The sequence below is a fragment of the Natator depressus genome, chromosome 6 (genome assembly GCF_965152275.1).
Source record: "Natator depressus isolate rNatDep1 chromosome 6, rNatDep2.hap1, whole genome shotgun sequence".
Lineage (NCBI taxonomy): Eukaryota > Metazoa > Chordata > Testudines > Cheloniidae > Natator > Natator depressus.
In genome coordinates this window covers 60,460,207-60,479,915 of record NC_134239.1, presented here as the reverse complement: position 1 = coordinate 60,479,915, position 19,709 = coordinate 60,460,207, and the positions used below count along the sequence as shown (strand labels likewise).

The following is a 19,709-nucleotide window of genomic DNA, read 5'->3' as shown; positions in this document are numbered from 1 at the left end:
CTAAGGCCCAAATTCTGCTCTGCGTTACAACATGCAGCCTCATGCACAGTTGTAACTGAAAAACGTTTAAGACCATCTCATATGCAATTGCACTGTATACAGTTGGCGGAGCACAAAGTGTGAAGGCAACTGGCATAAAAGTGGATATGTGTAATGAGGGAGGATGAACTGGTGCCTAAGGAGCAGTGGGCAGCTAAGCAGGCGGACTGTGAGGGTGTGGTAAGGCAGGTGTGTATGGATTCTTTTCAGGCGTGGAAGAAAGAAGCAAGTTGGTCATGACCATACAAGTCTTTAGTTTCTCAGAGAAACCCTGGATGGTAAGGCTCCAAGAGACCAAGGTGGTTCCACCTATCTGCCTGCCCTCAGCTATGACGCATTGGCTTCAAGGTGGTAAGTTGCTTGTGAGTATGTGTATGTCTTCCTCAGTTCACCAGGTTGAGCTTGATGGTGACTCTTCTCAGTTTGACCAGGCAGTCAGCTCAGCACATTTCCTGGTACTTTTCCCCCAACTCCTTAGCTGCTGGGCCAGTTGCTGCAACTGGGTCTGTGAGGCTCTGGCTTTCAGCAGAACAGAGTCCAACCCAAAGCTAAAAAGGTACCAGGTTTGTGGCCACAAATGTAGGACAGCTCTGTCCCTACTGCAGCCAGGGACTTATCTTTGTTAGAGGGGGCAAAGTATTCCACAGCCTCCCCGTCTTCCTCACAGGAACATCAAAGCAATGGTTACTAATGGGGAGAAGTGCCCGAGTACGGTGGTCCAAAAGCAGCAAGGAGCAGCTCTGCTGAATCAGTGACTCTTAGACAGTCTGTGGAGTAAGAAGAAAAGGAGTACTTGTGGCACCTTAGAGACTAACCAATTTATTTGAGCATAAGCTTTCGTGAGCTATAGCTCACTTCATCGGATGCATTCAGATCCTTTTCTTTTTGCGAATACAGACTAACACAGCTGTTACTCTGAAGTCTGTGGAGTGAAATTTTACAGGGCATCTGCTCTAGCAGAGAAAATAACTATCTTGCTTTCACTTGGGTGGCTGTTATCCTGATGCCCCTATCCAGTGGGTGAAGCCTGCAGCCTTGCCCCATCCCAGAACTAGCTGCGTCTCCAGATCCAGGAATCTGAAGAGATTTTTTCCCCTCAAAAGGGAGTTCGGCCTCAGGCATATTTTTTTCTAAGAGGATCATATACAGAAGCACTATGAGGAAGGGCCATTCTCCCACCCCAGAATCTTACATAGATGCCCCAGAATCTAAGGCAGCTATACAGAATACTAAGGGGGAAATGTGAGTATGAGCTTCAGGCTGTCAAAGCCCTTTTATTTAACCCCTTCCTAGCCATCTGTGCCTGAGGAAGAACAGGTTTCAGAGTAGCAGCCATGTTAGTCTGTATCCGCAAAAAGAAAAGGAGTACTTGTGGCACCTTAGAGACTAACACATTTATTTGAGAATAAGCTTTCGTGAGCTACAGCTCACTTCATCGGATGCATTCAGTGGAAAATACAGTGGGGAGATTTATATACACAGAGAACATGAAACAATGGGTGTTACCATACACACTGTAAGGAGAGTGATCAGGTAAGGTGAGCTATTACCAGCAGGAGAGTGGGGGGGGGGAAACCTTTTGTAGTGATTATCAAGGTGGGCCATTTCCAGCAGGTGACAAGAACAACTTCCTGCTGGTAATAGCTCACCTTACCTGATCACTCTCGTTACAGTGTGTATGGTAACACCCATTGTTTCATGTTCTCTGTGTATATAAATCTCCCCACTGTATTTTCCACATCCGATAAAGTGAGCTGTAGCTCACAAAGCTTATGCTCAAATAAATTTGTTAGTCTCTAAGGTGCCACAAGTCCTCCTTTTCTTTTTGAGGAAGAACAGTTGTTCTGTCTACCTTAGCTTTTTCTATAGTAGTCTCTAAGCACACAAAAGCCACATAGGATGGAGCAGGGGTAGTCAATAGGCAGACCATGGGCCAAATCCGGACCACCGGACGCTTAAATATTTTCATTTACTTATTATCATTATTGTTGGGTTTTTTTTATTATTTTCTCTGGAGACTGGACCTAGACAATACCTTTGACCAAGAAATTTGGACTTTGACAAAAAATAACTGACCCTGGAGGTTCCTCCAGTGCATTCCATCTGGGAGAAACAAGATGGCAAATACAATGATCTGAACACCACAGATGGGTTATATAAACTCCCTAAACGGGACTCACCCTCGGGCTCACCCCTAAAGGGGCCCAAGCCAATTCTCCCCCATTGAAAGTCTTTATCTCCTCTAAGAATGCTCTCGATAAAAGGGAGGGTGGGGCTCTTTGAAAAATGTCTAATTAACAACACAGAGCCTCAATGCATTCCCTCTCTGCAGGACATGGCTCCTATATCCTGATCTGTATTCTGCAATCTGATGTATGAGTGAATGCTAATGTCCACTTTCTGACATGATGCTGCACAAGAAGGCTCCGTCAGATTAGCAACCATGACAGGCCATCTGGTTGAGAGAAGAGCCTATGACCTAGCAATTGTTGGCCTGCCAAATTCAGGATCCCTCTCTTCTAGTGAAAGGGAACAGACTATTTAGGGACATCCTAGATCAAGGAACTAAGGTGCAGCCGATCAGAGGACATGTCCCTTGTGTTTAGAAACCTGATTCCTAAAAGAACTGATCTAATTTCCATTCCTGTCCTTTTTAGAAGTTATGTAGGAAAGGGTTTCAAAGCTGCCTTCTCACTAGCGCAGTAAAATTCTGCCCAGTAAAATTCCTATTCCTAAGAAGGTGAAGGAATCCTACATTTTGGAGTGCAAGATGATCTATCACAACAAACCGATAGCAAATCAAGGATACAGGATGCAGTTTCTCTTACTTGGTAGGTGAAGTTCTTTGAGTAGTGTCCTCATTGGTACTCTACTTCAGGTGTGTATTTGCTTCTGCACCTTTGATCAGAGATTTTTGGTAGCATGCCTGTTCAGCGCACGCATGCACTCTACACATCCTCATGCCCTGTACCAAGGATATAATAGGGCTGCATGGGTGAACCACCCTCAGTTCCTTGTCAACTGCCTCTAGTGTGCCTGCTTCTCCTGAGTGCTTTAGTGTTGTTAAATAGTTAGTTTATAGTTTGTAAATAGTTCCTTTCTACTTCTGTTTTTTTCCTTGTTTGCGGGGTCACTTTAGACTCTTAATTTCTGGGATACTCTGTGATCTCCAGGCTTTAAATGTCTTTCCAGCCATGAATCTATCCCAGTTAATAACACACTCTGAGTGTCTGGAGGATACCCATATTTCCTCAAAGTGTACAATCTGTACTTCATTTAAAAGCAGACCTTGTAAGAACAAGGAGATAAAGTTCAGGCTCCCATGATGGAGCAAGCCTTAAAACCAGCTTCAGACCAGGGCTCTGAAAACTCCCATGTACATACTGCCCCATCTACCTTCGGATTATGGTCTCTCAGAACTTCAAGGGGTAAGACTGCTGATACCCCATCTACCTATAGATCCAGGTCACCAAGAGTTAAGGCTTCTGACAGCCTGGTTATTCCTGAACCTTGTCATGAGGACTTGAAGGGAAAAGATAGCAACTGCCACTTTAAGATCGCAGTCACCAAAAGCATCCGGGGAAGTGTCTGCATCTGTGCCTTATGATACTGAGAGTCTCACGCTCCAAGATGATGGGTACCAATAAGAAAAGCAGGAGTATTAAATCTCCAAAGAGACTTCAAAGTGCCCAGTGATGGGAGAGGGGAGAAAGATTACTGAGACATCCCTGTCACTGCAGCTGATTGTCTCTCTCTGGGGTATTTATATATGTTGCATGCTGGGGCGGACAGGACGTGGGAGCAGTTGGCTCACTGTGACCTTGGCGTTACTAAGACTGACTGACATTCCTGTGAAGCCACATGACAGGACTGGCAGGCACAGCTGTAGCCAATAGGGAGGGGGAGCCCAGGAGTGGCCATTCCGATTGAATTTCACTCCAGCCACTTGGGATTTTTTTCTCTCTCCCTGTTGCACTTTTCTTCTTTCCTTCCTCTTTGTTTGTGGGGTTGGGCTGCAGAATGTTCTGATGGGGCATCAGTACATGAGATGTTTGCCTAGTGGATTTGGGATGCTGCCTTAAAGGCTTTTCAGCCCCCTATTCACCATCTCCTGCTGACATTCCTGCATCCTGAAGCGTCTGAGGGTTTTATGGCCCCAACCCTCTAGAATATGAAATCCACCCTCCTACTTTAGGACAGTCTCTATGTTCTCTCTCAGGCTCCTTGTTGCTGCTGTCCCAAAAGGTTAGTATATGAGGCTTTTTGGTGCAAAGGAGATGGGTCAGGACCAGACGAAGCAGCAGATAGAGAAAGGACTCCAGCTCTACCAGTCTAACCAGACAGAAAAGGCCCTGCAAGTCTGGATGAGGGTATTGGAAAAGACCATGGATCCTGCTGGCAGGTTTCGGGTTTTGGGCTGCCTCATCACTGCTCACTCGGAGATGGGCAGATACAAGGATATGCTAAAGGTAAAGTGATCCCAAGTTGAATGCATGTCACTGTGTATCATACCCACAACAGGGAGCAGCTGGGGATTATACTGTAAAAGCATGGTTTATATCTATCTTGGAGCAAAGTGCATAAGACATTTGGTGAATACAATGTGCTGCCTTCACCAGTTGGGACAGGTGGCAGTGCTGATTTATGGGTCTAATTCTTGGGGTCCTTACAGTGTCACTCTGCATTCCTGCTTCCTAGTTCTGGGCCCCAAAGATTCTTAAGGACCCAGTCCCCAGGTTTTCTCAGGTTGCTGGCCTGTAGTGCTGATCCTTAAGAAATTTTGAAGTACTAGCCCAAAGCATTTAACTTTGGAGATTCTTAGTTATTTTTCACAAACGTTGTGCTGGGCACTTCACATGCTATTTTGGAGGTGAAGTCCCTCCCAAAATTGCCCACAATGAGTACAAAAAAATTCAAAGGGGATGATGTAGGACAAGTAGTGATGTGTTTCAGTGGGGTTAGTATCTATCTGGCTACCGCCACAATTTTTGATATCTTAAATAGATTTTCTATTACTGGATTTTATTATAATTATTTGTATTGCAGCAATTCCCACAAAGTTTTCAGCACTGTTCAAACATCCAGGAAACATTGCTGTTCAAACACAGTCACTGATGTGATGAGCTTAGTCCAACATACTTGTTCACACTTCTCTAGTTGTGAAAGATGGGAAGTCAGGCTAAGAGAGAGGAAAAATTAATAGGCTTTTTGGAAGAGGTGTGTTTCAGGAGGGTGTTGGATGAGGAGCAGATGGAGGCCTGGGAGATAAGATCAAGGAGGGGGTTCCCAGTGTTGTGGGCAGCACGGAGGGTGAGAAGGACCCAAAGGGGCATCCGTGTGGCTTGAGGAAAATAGAAGAGCAGAGAGAGGCTTGAAGCTAAACTTTGCAGAGCCTTGAAGGTGAAGACAAGAGCTTTAATTTGATGTGGTGAGTGTAGAGAAGCCAGTGCAGGGCTCTGAAGAAGGGCTGGGTGCATCTGGATCAGCAGAGAGTATTTGGAAGGATGAGTCAAGGATCTGGGAGACAACACAGGAGACATTTCTGGTACTCCAAGGTAAGAAACAATGCAGGCCTGAAAAGGGGTCTTGCTGTGCTAGTCCTTGGCGTTTCTTGGGTGCCAGACCCTGAGTTTGTATCTGGGATCAGAGGATATTTTTCTCCATGCTGATGATTGTTTATAAACTCTTCCAATTCAAGTGCTTTACATGGCACCATTTAAAGCAACTTGAGTGCCACTTCCAATTAGTAAAGTATTGGGTGTGTCGAGAGTCCTATCCTCATAGCAAATACTAGGGGGAAAGGAGAAAAGGGGGTGAGAAGCAGTTAGGATGCATGTGAAGACAAGTGGGATGCTCTGAGAGGAGATGGGATAGGTGGCAGGAGTTGCAGGGTGATGGGGGAGGAGAAAGATGAGGGCAATGAGGAGAGGAGATAAGGTATGGGTGTGTGAAGAGAATGTTTTGAGTTGTCTGGGAACAAATGAGACAGGTAAAGGAAAACTAGATAGAATCAAAACCACACTGATAACCTGGAAAGAAAATAGAAAACAGCGTCATTGTACTTGAAATTTCTCCAAGATCCTTGTAACACAGAGAAAAGAGCATGACTTCAATAAAGCAGAACAGTTCATACTAGCCAAGGGATTAAAGAGGAAGTAAGGGGACTTTTACAGATATATGGGGGAACAAATAAGAAGGTATACGAATGAATGAGAAGAGGCATGAAAGTTTAAAAGGGCTGTGATGCTTAACTTCGTTTGGGGGAAAAGGTATTTAAGGGACAAATGAAAGAAAAGAGGCTTGGACAATTAGGAAGCAAGGAAGAGCTTGTAAAAATCAGGTAAAGGAACACTTTGAATTTATACAAGACCCTAAGTCCACATAGCACACTTCCCCAGGGCATAAGGGAATTAGTGGACAACCAGAACACTGACAATTATTTTTGAAACTTCATGGAGAACAGGGAAAGTTCTAGAGGACTAGAAAAAAACAAGTGTGGTTCCAATCTTCAAAGCGGAAAAGAAAAGTGACCCTTGAGAATTATCATCCAGTAAATCTACCTTTAATCCCTAATAAAATAATGAAACAAACACAGAGAGACGATACTAAGCAACTAGTATTGCAATTATTAATTCAGCCCATATATTGCGCTTTGTTCATCACAAGACACAGAAGAAGACATTCCCTGCCCTGAATACTTTGCAGTCTAATGAGACTTAGACTAGGGTAACTGAACCATATGCAATGAGCAAGTCATTTATAAAGAGCAAACCTTGTCAGACAAATTGGATTGCTCTTCAATAGAAGTATAGAATGAATGGGTGAAGGAATCTTGATAGAAGTAATTTCTATTGTTTTGCAGAATATTTTATAAAATCTTAAATCCTCCTCAGAATTAATTCTGGGAGATGCTGAGGTGTAAGGGGATAAGGAATGGAGGAGTAGTGTAGGAAAAGCTGAGCTGTACAGTGCAGAAATGTCTTTCTCCTACTGATGCCTCTTTCCATGGCCATTTGGCAGCTCTTTCCAGCAATTTCCAACCCAGATCTCTTCTCTCTGCCAAAGGTAGGGAATACAGAGAGAGGTTTCTCCTGTCTTCTTATATGCTGTCTAACCCACCTCATGGCCTGCCCACTTTGGGTATTTTATCAATCAATGCTGTCTTGTTGGACTCTTTTGTCCTGACCACAGGCTATGTAACTTCTCCTGTGCAGGGTACAATTCCCGAGGAAGCACAGGCTTTATTCCTACAGAGAGACCCTCTATAAACACTCTCTTCTCTGCTGAAAGTTTGCAGTTGTGCAGATTGACACAGCTCGGGAGCTAGAGGACCCTGACTACCTTATGGAGAGCTACCTGAACCTGGCTCGGAGCAACGAGAAACTCTGTGAATTCCAGAAAACCATCTCTTACTGTAAGACATGCCTGAACATGCAGGGCACCACTGTGAGCCTGCAACTGAATGGTCAGGTGAGCCTCAGTATGGGCAATGCCTTCCTGGGCCTCAGCATCTTCCAGAAGGCATTGGAGTGTTTCGAGAAAGCCCTGCGCTATGCACACAACAATGATGACAAGATGCTGGAATGTCGCGTCTGCTGCAGCTTGGGGAGTTTCTACACACAGATCAAGGTGCGGACAGACAGCTCAGCTCTGACCTGGGGGATGGGAAGTAACAGTGGGAAAATTTCCCCCTATCTTGGATACAGGAAAGGACCAGGGTGGGCAGGGATTCACCCTATATCTTGGATACAGAAAGTAGTTCATGGAGTTCGAGGGAGGGAGGGTTGTTCTGGGAAGGTTTTAACTCTCTGCTTCTAACGCCACTAATGACTATTCTGCTTGAGGCTTAAGTCAAGAGGATCGATAGAGGGCATTTACACAGCATCCCAAAGGTAGAAGGTGTGATTCTTTGGTGTACAGCGCACACAGCTCTAGAACATGGACAGCCACAGAGATGTGATCTGGCCTAGGCATGGGACCGGGAGTCGACTCCTGGGCCTAGGTTCTATACCTAGCTCTGCCACTGACTCACCATGTGACTTCGGTCAAGTCTCCTACCCCTTCTGTGCCTCAGTTTCCATAAAATAAGTATAGTCACTAAGGCCAGCGTTTGTTGTAGCTATGAGTTCTATGACAAAATAATTATTAGGGTTTTTCCATACAAAGTCTTGGTTTCTGTCACGCTGGTTGGCCACCAACTGAGGTCTTATGAACTCATGATAAAAAAAACAAACGTATCTTCCACTGGTCCTCCAACAAAACCAAAGAAATGAAAACTATCCCTGATATTTCTAAGGTAAAAATCAAGCAGGAAAAAATTTAAAAAACCTTTGATCTCCTTTATACATCACAAAGAATGAAAAAAATGGCACAAGGGTAGGGTTGGTTTGTGTTTTAATCTTTTGCAGGTCACTTTTAAGTGGTTTTATATTGTTAGTTAAATATGATGATGATTTTACACTATTTTTATCGTTAAATAAAGGAGATTTATTTGACGTCTCATAATTTCCTAAAATAAACAAAATTATTAAGATATTGGATGCCATGATCTTTCCTTTAAAAAAAAAAAAAAAAAAAAGGCTGTGACAAAGCCCTGATTCTCTCCCCCTCTCCCCCCCATTTACTGCCATAACAACCAACCAGACCCAAGAGAGATTCTGACCCACCTGGTGTAGAATGTGAGGGTTAATTGGGTGAAAAACATTCTGAAGTTGCAAGGCTCTGTAAGAATGTAGAAGGCTGAGATGATGGAGGAGCAGGTAAAGGTACAGGTGGCTCTGAACCAGGCTTTGGCCATAAGGAGGGTAAATCATCTCTCTAATGAGAAGCAGAGTCCTTTCCTTATGGATGTCGCTCTGAGCGGACCATGTAAGCACCCCAGCATATAATTTAAGTTCTGGACCTGCTAGGGACATGTGCTGGGGAAAATGGAGTCTACCATGTGGCAATTCTAGCTTCCCTAGCTGGATACACATGCTTATTTTGAAATGTTGGAGGGTCCTATTACTGCAGGGGCAGTCTAACTCTCTAACTTATTTCTGTCCTTCTGCTTGTCTCTTTGCCTTCCAGGACTATGAGAAAGCCTTGTTCTTCCCATGTAAAGCAGCTGAATTGGTGAATGATTATGGAAAGGGCTGGAGTTTGAAGTACCGAGCAATGAGCCAGTACCACATGGCAGTGGCCTATCGGAAGCTGGGGCACCTGGCAGATGCTATGGAATGCTGTGAGGTACAAGGTGGAGGTAGAGATACTGGGCCAAACGTGGCAGAGAGATGCTGGAGTAGGGGAGAGGTCTCTGCAGGTCAGGATTAGGGGGTACAGAGATACAGCAACATTCACCTGGTATCCCAGATGCCGCTTCTGCCTCCCACCCATAAATAAAGCACATCCATGGTTTCATTAGCCAAAGCTGTTCTCAGGAGCTGTATGTCAGGGATGCCCTCTGCTGGAAATATGCGTTGCACAACTGCTGTCGAGGCTTTCTTCCCCAAGAGTGTGTCACTTCTCTGAAGCTGGCCGTTGAGGCAGGCTGGGGTGTTGTGAGGGCTTCAATCCCAGCTGGGCCTGGGGAAGGTTCTTGTACTGACTGGAGGTGTTTTCTTTCAGGAGTCAATGAAGATTGCTCTGCAGCATGGGGACCGGCCACTGCAGGCACTGTGCCTACTCTGCTTTGCTGATATCCACCGCAGCCGAGCAGACATACAGGTGGGAGCAAGGAGAGACTGAAGGGAGGAGTTGGGGATGGAAAGGAGATATGGAAAGGGAACACCAGGACTGGACACAGCTAAATGTGTCTCACTGTCTATCTCATGCTGCAGACAGCCTTTCCTCGCTATGATTCCTCCATGAGCATCATGACAGAGATTGGAAACCGCCTGGGACAGATCCAGGTACTGCTGGGAGTGGCCAAGTGTTGGGTGATCCAGAAGGAGCTAGACAAGGTCAGTCACAAGCCATTTCTGAGGAAACTGGCGCCCTCTCTGAAATAGACAACCTCATTCCAAACTGTACACACCTGTGTAGAGCAGAGTCCCATGCTCCTCTATTCTACACACAGGATCTGGTACTTGACTACTGATATTTCTCTACATAATCCAACTTGGGAACATAGGTGCTGACTTCTGCTTCCGCCGGAGGGTGCTTAACCCCGCACTGTCCCACTCCCTGCCCCTATTCTGACTCCTTCCCCAAATCCCCGCCCTGGACCCACCTCTTCCCCGCCTCCTCCCCCGAGTGTGCCATGTTCCTGCTCCTCTCCCTCCCTCCAAGCACGCCACCAAACAGCTGTTTGGCAGTGGCCAGGCAGGAAGCGGGGAAATAGGTGGAGGAGCGGGGGATGCAGCGCGCTCAGGGGAGGAGGAGGTGAAGTGTGAGGGGAGTTTGGCTGCCGGTGGGTGCAGAGCACCACTAATTTTTCCCTGGGGGTGCTCCAGCCCTGATGCTTGGGAAGCTGGGAATCTGTCATAAATTGAGTACATTCATACTGAATCAGATCCATGGTCTACAAAGTCACGTGGCCAGTACCAGATGCTTCACAAGAAAACACATATTGCACAGAGATAACTGCAATGAAAGGAGTGGGAAGAGGGGTCACTTCCTGCCTCCCATCTTATACTCTGATGCAAATCTGATTGACTCTCTTAGCTGTATAATTAGTATTAGTGAGTGTGGTATTATTTATACAGCCCAATAGGTACATCCTGTGCTTTACAGACAAACATATGACACAGAGCTGACTAGAGAAGGTTAGATTCTGGGGTAGATAAAATATAGCATGGAACAGGGAGAGATGGTACTAAACAAAGAAGTGGGAATGGGCAGGATATTACGCTGTACAGACCCATGAGGATATTTGTTTTCACTATGTACACAGCATGTTAGTTCTTTTAAAATAATACAATTACACACACACAAATTACATTAAAAGAAGAATATTAAGGTTGCAAAGTGAAGCACTCAAAAGTTTGGAAATGTCAGAATCAAGATTGCCTGTATAACCTTAATTCAAACCCCATATGCATTATGATAGTCTTTAATTGTAAATTATGTATTTTTTTCTACAGGACTGCTGCCTCAGTCAGTCCACAGAAAGGAGGGAGCTCACTTAATGGGCAACTATTCAGTATTTTGTTTCTCCTCATTGTTCACTGTTTGGCCCTTATTTATGGCACGCCATCTAAAACCTGCTCTGAAGACAGAATTATTAATTTCCTTATGCACTTTTCTGTGATGTTAATCCCTACAGTATCTGAGTGCTTCACAAACATTAACTAACTTATTTTCACAACTCCTGTGAAACGAGGGGGGATTATTACCACCATTTTACAGATGGTGAACTGAGGCACAGAGAGATTAAAGTAAAAGTATCCATTAATTTTGGGTGCTCCATCTGAGTTATCCAAGACCTAATTTTTTAGCGTACTTAGCATTATATAGCACTTCATATGTTCAAAGCACAGCTCTCATTGACTTCAGTTCCAGTTGTGAGCACGCAGCACTTTTGCAACTTAGACCCCAGGATCTCAAGTCAGGCACTCAGAAAATGAAGATCATGCAATTAGTGACAAAATATGTAAGAAGTTTGGTTGAAGTGATCACATAGGAACTCTGGCAGAAGCAGGGATACAATCCAATTCCTTAGGGCAGCTTTCAACTGCTGTAACCATAAGACCCTCCTTTCTCTTCCTACAACCCCCTGCTTCATTCACTGTGCACCTTCCAACTTCTGAAACAAATGAAGCAGGGATCCTACAGACTACAACCTCCTTCACTACCCAACCCTGATTCATCCCCACCCTGTGCACTGAGTAAGGCAAGGATTCTGTGGAGAAAGTAGTATGTGATCATGTAATCAACGACTATATTGTAATACATACGCAAAAGGGGGCTGAATTAAGATTGCACAGACAATCTTAATTGTGGCATTTTCTAATTTATGAGTGCTTGACTTTAAAACAACATTAGTAAGGTTGCAATGTACTTTTTTGTGTATAATTTCCTAACTGAAAAAAAATCCAAATTCCATCATGTGGCATCTTATTGCCACCCAGCATGGTTCATCAGCAGGTTGGAACATTTAGATCCATCACACACAGACCCTCTGCCACTTGAACTAATGGAATACTGACAGCAGTAGTAGGATGCCATCCTCTATGTGGATCAGCACAGAGGGGGATGAGGCATTTTGCCAGTGAGTTTCACAGACAGCAGAGGAATGGTGAGACTCAGGAATCATAAAATCATAAAAATGTAGGGCTGGACGGGACCTCGAGAAGTCATCAAGTCCAGCCCCTTGCACTGAGGCAGGATCCAGTAAACCTAGACCATCCCTGACAGGTGTTTGTCCAACCTAGACATTCCCAGTCTCTAACCCCTCAGACTTCTCATGCCAGTCTCCCTCCCCAGCAAGTTCCAATGTCACCCCTCCACGCTCCTGATCCCAGTTTCCTTGCCCAGCCAATCCCAGTTCCTTTCTCCAGGCTCCTTACCAGATCGATCTCTCCCCCATACTAGCCTCCAGTTGCTCCTTCCCTCACTGACTCCCAGTCTCAATCACTCTCCCTGGGATTCTTGTCTAATCAATGTCATCCCCCATTCTTTTTCCCAGTCTCTCTGACCAACCATTCCTAATTCTGCTCTTTATCTTGACTTCTCATTAATGATGTCACTTCTCCACTCACCTCCTTCCCTCACCCCACTAGTTCTCAGTCGCACTATCCATGCTCAGCCAGTCTCATTCTCCCTTCCTCCCAGCCTGTTTCCCTCCTTCCCTCTTGACAGCCTTCAGTCTCAGTTTCTGCCACCACCCCACAATAATCGTTGCCCCAATCCATTGCCCTCTCGCTTGCCCCTCTATATTAAAATCAGGCAGCTTCCTCCTCCACACTGCCGTTCCCAGCAAAGGTGGGCATTGAGAGCACAGGAGAGACATGCTCTCAGTTCAGGTGCTTTGATCTGTACCACACATGGCCTGCCGCAGCACAGAGCTTCTATTGCAGGGAATGTCCTGCTCAGCCCTGGGCTGGAGCATGCCCAGTGTGGATGGAATTTTGGGGGGCTTAAGCTGCTAAAAATGTAAAGTCTACTGAGTGTGCGCAAACTGCAATTTTTCAAAGGCTTATAGTGTGGCCAAATTTGAGTGGATTTTCAGGAGGATGGCAAAAGGTACATAAAAAGCTATCACACCATGCAAACTTTCAGTTCCCTATGTGACCCGTGCCTGGGGCAGCAATCACTGAAAATGCCAAGGTCAGAGCAGGCTGCAAAAGGGAGAGCAGATAACTCCCAAAACTGGTGGTTAACATGGAAGTTAAATTCACCAACCGGTCACAAACTGTACTTCTGACCCCCTACGCTGGTTATCAAGAAGCTAAAAAAGAAATCACACAGCCCCATTACTGCATTCTAGTTCTCTGGTTCCCAATCAGCACATAGGTCCAATATAGTGAGAAGTTGTTTTAAAAATTCTGCTCACATACACAAAATGTTCTTCTGACCCCAAAGGGTCAGCCACGTTACCATGTCAATATTAGTTTGCATCTTACCCAAAATACCACACTGCCAGCCAATCCTTTAGTGTCTAAAACTAAAGGTTTATTATAAAGAAAAGAGAGAGAACAGGAAGAGAGTTGTTAAATGATAAAGCATTCAGATACACACAGAGACTTCAAAGTCCATATATCAGATTCTTAGCAATATTCGTGCGTTTGCTGGCTTGAAAGTCCCTCTGGAACATATCCACAGCTTGGATGGGTCATTCAGTCCTTTGTTCAGAGCTTCAGTTTGTGGAAATGTACTCCAGAGGTAAGAAGCAGGAATGAAGATAATGCAGCTGCCTTTTATATTCTTTTGCGATGTAGCTTGTACTTTCTGTGTCCCAAACACAAGCTTCATAGCACGTGGCATGGGAAAGCCTTTTGCTATGTCTACACTATGCACCTTTTAGCAACACAGCTTTGCCACTAAAAGGTGCTAAGTGTAGCTGCTCTTTGTCAGCAGAAGAGAGCTTTCCCGACGATGACAAACTTCCACCCCGAACAAGCATTGGTAGCTTTGTCAGTGGACAAAGCGCTCTTCGCACCAGCGCTTTTCGTTGGTAAAACTTTTGGCGTTCGGGCGTTCCTGAATGACAAAAGTTTTACCAATGAAAGTCCAGTGTAGACAAATTGTCTATACTACCAGTTGAACAACACAACTTTTGTCGGTCACAGATGCGTAAGCACACACGTGCGCGCGTGCACACATACACCCCAAAAGACAAAGTTTTGCCGCAAGTGGCAGTGTAAACAGCTCAATGTCCGTAGGAGCACTTCCCTGTTGACAACGCAAACCCTGCTCGTAGGGGATGGAAGTATTTTGTCTGCAAAAGTGTGGACAAACAGCGTTTATGCTGCCTGACTTTTAGCAACACAGCTGTGTCGCTAAAAGCTGTGTAGTGTAGACAAAGCCTTAGAGTTCTCTGTCCACAGGCCTGCCCCTACATGCCTTGCTGACTCATAAGGTGTATCCCCTGGCTCCCTTCAATGGGTTCATTGTACAGCTGATGACCCTTGATGGGCCATCAAACAGGCTAGGCAGTGCTGATGCCAATCTGTCTGGGCGTGTCACCCAGAAACACAGCACAAGTTTGGAAATACAGATATACCATACATATCTATAACTCACAATACAAAGGTGATACAAACATATAAACAAGACTATCATATTTGGAAAATGATAACATTTTTGCAGATATATTACATGGCATACCTGGTCAGATTCCTTGCAATTTTATAATATTGGTATCAATAGTATTATAAATGGTCTCCCATATTCCATACAGCATCGCACCCTACTTGAAAGAATGGGGGCACTAGAGTTTTTAAAATAAAAGATCACCAGAATTTAACGTGGTCAAAACAACCTATTTTTTCCCTACCCTCATTTTCAGAAATGGCAGAATCATTTTGGCTGATATTTTTCTAATAAAGTCTGCCTGAGGCAGACACCCAGCATGGAAAACTTCAGCCTACACTGTTAAAGTTTGGCAAAGTTAGAAATATATGAAAAAAGGGAATTGTAATGGGAAGTGTCTGGCAACCTTAATAACATGTGATGCTACCAGCTCTGCCTATAATCTGAATCCTCAGCTGTGGCCAAGTTGTGCTGAGTACAGGTGATGAGACAGGAGCCAAAGTAGGCTTTACATTTACAAGATAATTTAGACAATGAGGAGTCCGGTGACACCTTAAAAACAGATTTATTTGGGCATAAGCTTTTGTCGGTAAAAAACCCACTTCTTCGGATGCATGGAAGAAGTGGGGTTTTTACCCACGAAAGCTCATGCCCAGATAAATCTGTTAGTGTTTACGGTGCCACCAGCCTCCTTGTTGCTTTTGTGGATACAGACTAACACGACTACCCCACTGATACTTAAGGCTGCTCTAAATTGTCTTAAGACTAATTTGTGCTGACTGCTAACAGCCCCCAAAAGACCATTCTGCTAGCTAGGGATCTCCAAAGAACTGCAACCATGTCCCCCCACTCTTGTTCCTACCCCCACCAAACTTGCCCAACTGCTATGGCTGGAATATATGGTATGGGGTGTAGGGCCAGTGGCACTTGGTGTTTCCCCCTACACTGAGGGAATCCCCAACCAGCTGGTTAAGATGGCTTTCTGCCTGTTTTGTGCTGCAGAAGAAAGGTGAGTGATTTTAGTTAGTTTGGCACAGAATCTAGGTTCAATAAGTCAATTATTTTTTTTAAATCCTGTGTGATATTAGGCTTTCTGGCCCCTGCAGCCAGGAGTTCCCCACTCACTAGGGCTGTCAGTGAAATCTCTCCTTTTATAATTTCTAAATTAATCAGCTATTTATTTCATTGAATGACCCCTCTGTTCTCCTTGTGGAATGCAACAGAGATGAGGAAGCAACTTCACTACACCCTTCATTATTTTGTCCATCTCCATCAGTTCCTGCTAACTCCACCATCACACTGGAATAAGCCAAAAGTCCACTGAGTCTGTTATTCCAGCTCCCAAAGCAATCAATGCCCAATGCTTTCTAGGAAGGTAGAAATCCCATAATAAACCTAATTATACAATCCTGTTTAATGGGAAACCCCTTCTCCCATACTGCCAGCTGAAACCCTGAAGTCGGGTGCTCAATAACCCTGGACGGCAGAGGCTAGTTATCAGCATTGATTATTTCTTGTTCTGAGGGATAGGGGAGCTGTAAAGACTCACTCAGAATAGCGGCTGCTAGAACAATGCTACTTCCTTGCAGGCTGGCAAGGCCAGGGAAACAGCTCCTTCCTATACCCCAGCACAGGGGCCATGGGCAGCAGAGGTAGGACAAGTTGGTTGGGAGCCACGGGTGCTGTTAGCAATGCTGGTCCTTGTTCTTGCCTCTCTTGTCCAAGTGGAAGTAGAGACTGAAGTGGCCCAAAGACTGGGGAGGCGGGTGGGGAAGGAGAGAGCATCTTTGGTGCACTTAGCAGCAGCTAGTTGCTTTGCTTATGCTTAAGCCCAGCCCTAGTGATTTACTGCCCTGGAGTTTAATTAGTTCTATAACCACTCCCTTTGGAGACACCAGTCTCTGTCAAGGCTGCACTCTGACTTCCCATTCAATGTGCATCTCGGATAGGAATGTCCCTGTTGCATCCCTATGACCCTTCAGTGAGCAGGCAGTTCACTGAGCTTTATGAGGACACACTGTGAGTGTGCACATCCTACCACAGATTTCTTGCTTCTACTGGAGTGGAGTGTAGGAATGTTTTATTAACCCCAATACCGTTACTTCCTTGTTCCTTAGCCTTTCAATTCCCAGCAGGTCCCTCACCATGCAGAGCTGGTGCTGAATAGCTGGCAAAAGAAGTGGCGATCTGCTGATATGTGGGGTCTCTGTTTTCTCTTTTACAGGCACTGGAAGGCATTGAGAAGGCAGAAGAGCTGGCAGAGGGACTGGGGAACAAGGTAAGAGTTCACAGCTCCCCTCCACCAGTGTCCAGAGCCCTCTAATAGGGATTTAAGTGTCCACTCTATCTTCCAGCCTCACATTGCTCCGTTATCCTCCGTAAGCCCACATTAACCAATAGGTCCTTGAGGCTCATGCTGAGAGTCTTAAGTGTAGAATGTGAACCATTCTGAGTTTGTTTTTAATTCAGGTATGAGCCAGTAGCTGGGGAGCATTCTGAGTGTGGGGGGTGGATGATGGCAACGAGAGACCCTTAGAAAGTTTAGTGGGGAGCCAGAGTGGGTTAAACAAGTGGGAAGGAGAGGAAGCCAAAATGTTAAACAGAAAAACAGCAGCAGTGAGGAGAAGTGGAGGACTAAGGATCCTTTCCCTGACAATTAGCTACATGGCATTAATTTACTGGCCAGCCAGCCAGCCTCTGGGATACTCTGCTAGTATATGCTGAGCACAGTGCACAAATTGCATACTAGCTAGGAGCTAGAGGGAAGTGAAGAGGTGACCTATGGGCATGCAGGTGCCTAGGAAAACCAGCTCTATGAAAAGATGCAGAATGGTTGGAGCGCAGCAAACCTGGGTTCCCCTTTAGTGGCACATTGGGACAAAAGGATAAGGATAGATGGGAGGGCCTCTAGATGCTCATAAGATAAATCCTGACCCCTCGGCAAGTTTGTGTTTTCTGTGGTGAGGCTCATGTGTATCCCAGATGGCTGGTGGGGCTGGAGAAGACCTCTTCCTTCTAGTGCTCTCCCCATGCTATTGGTCCTCCTTCACCTTGCCTCATCCTCTCTCTCATGCCTCTGCCCTCTGTGCACAGCTTGGCCTGCTGAAGCTTCACTGCCTGTGTGAAGGAATCTATCGCACAAAGGGACAGCAACGGGAACTTCGTGACCATGTGGTGAAGTTCCACGAGTGTGTAGAGGAGATGGAGCTGTACTGCGGCATGTGTGGAGAGTCCATTGGGGAGAAGAACAGCCAGCTCCAGGCGCTGCCTTGCTCCCATTTCTTCCATTTAAAGTAATGAGCACCAGGGATAGGGCAGAGTGGGGGACATGAGAGGAATGGAGGCGGGGAGATGAGGTAGATGGTTAGAGAGGGATTCCTGCAGGGGGAATAGGATAAGGCAGGAGTTCAGCAGGGATTTATGGGAGAGGGCTGGGGCTAGAGAGGGATCTGTGAAGGGACAAGAGTAATAGAAAAGCCTTATTAGGGTCCAGAGTAGAACTGTTCTCTGCAGTCTGAATATGCAAATCACCTAAACACAGAGCATACTTCCTCATGGTGTCCTGCCATTGTTTATACAAAATCAATGACTCCTCTACAGAGTCACCCACCATCTAATCTTTAACATTACTAAGGAAAAAAAAAAACAAGTTTAATGATCTGTTTAGCTTCCCCATCCTTGACTGTTGGAAGTAATAGCATGTAGGACTCCCTAAGTCTCACTGTAGGAATGGAGAGTAGAGGTATGAACCCATCTAAGGTGTTTTGTGTAGTGAGTCCCTAAGCCACTTCCTTCCCCACCCCTGGGATAGGAGTCCAGGACTGTGAATCAGAACCCCCTGCACTTCTCTCTGTAGACATGCACTGTGAGAAATGACCACTTCCTGTTGCAGATGCCTCCAGACCAATGGGACTCGTGGCTGCCCCAACTGCCGTCGTTCATCAATGAAGCCGGGATTCGTGTGACCTGCTGAATCAGTCATTTTGAGACAGCTCATATTCCAACTTGCAGCAGAGGCCAGAAGACAGAACCCTGGAATGTCATTCAGTGTGCACAGCCTGAAAGGAGGACCCTAATTTGCAGGTGGAGAGGTCTCCTGCATAGGATGCAACAAGTGCACCTTGAGCTTTTACTCTAACCTGACATTTTACCTGTGTTCTGAAGTAGCAGTCATCCTGGAGTCCCTCTGGAACCACCTCTCTAGAGCCAGTTTCGCACTCTATCATGCCTGTTCTAGGACTTGCCTGACACTTTCTCCAGGGCCAGTTCACACCCCATTTTTGCTCCTATTCAGTCAGCTCCACCAGGGCTAGTTATTGTCTTTACTTGCCTTTCTTTGGTGCTTTTGTTTGTTTTTGCCCCTCGTGAGAACTGAGGCTGGGGACTGGCCAGTGGTCCTGGGTAGATGTAGCCCAGCACCCTTGTCCATGTTAGAGCAGCAGCCCCATTCTCAGCATGCACTGCTGGAAATGCAGCCAGTCTACTCCATGGGCTCCCTTTCTTCAGCAACAGGATTTAGATCCTACTCCTGCATTATAGTGGATCCCTCCTAGCAATTTACTATCACTACCCAGTATAGGGAAAATGGATTTAATTCAGAAATCTGTATTAAGGAGAGAACAGACCCAAGGCATGACTGATGGTGTCCTGTGCCATCATGTCTTCCTCTTTCCTCTGTGCCTTACTGTCTTCAGGGTGCCCTCTACCGAGGCCTGAATCCCCCTCTTTGTGCTAATGCAATACCCTCCCCCTAAGGCCGCAAGACTCTGTGTATGCTACCCCCGGAGCTCTGTGCAAACAAGGTGTCTTCCTAAACAGAGGCTACTTTCAAGGTGCTCGGCTGCTGCCAGGGGCACGTGGCCCGCCCGGCGGTGTCGCTGGGCAGGCCCCTGGGGGGCAGCCAGGCAGAGCAGGATTCGTGTGTTCCCAGCCCAGCCCAAGAGCCTCAGGGCCGCGCACGCGCTATATTTACACCCACCTGTTTGTATTTGCAAATA

General features: G+C 45.8%; 1 protein-coding gene across 2 annotated transcripts; it reads left to right on the top strand.

The window, feature by feature from the left end:
- The first annotated feature begins 268 nt into the window (after nucleotides 1-268).
- Nucleotides 269-19,685, top strand: RAPSN (receptor associated protein of the synapse). 2 transcript variants are annotated; one of them, XM_074955474.1, is made up of 9 exons: nucleotides 269-390; nucleotides 4,259-4,508; nucleotides 7,330-7,668; nucleotides 9,109-9,267; nucleotides 9,646-9,744; nucleotides 9,858-9,980; nucleotides 16,937-16,990; nucleotides 17,806-18,005; nucleotides 18,605-19,685. In XM_074955474.1, exons 2-9 carry the CDS (start codon nucleotides 4,293-4,295, stop codon nucleotides 18,675-18,677), a joined length of 1,263 nt encoding a protein of 420 aa, XP_074811575.1. In that variant the 5' UTR covers nucleotides 269-390; nucleotides 4,259-4,292; the 3' UTR covers nucleotides 18,678-19,685. The 2 variants fall into 2 exon arrangements, with proteins under 2 accessions (XP_074811575.1, XP_074811576.1); XM_074955475.1 differs by lacking the exons at nucleotides 269-390; nucleotides 7,330-7,668 and having other exon boundaries at nucleotides 4,077-4,508.
- The last annotated feature ends 24 nt before the right edge of the window (nucleotides 19,686-19,709 follow it).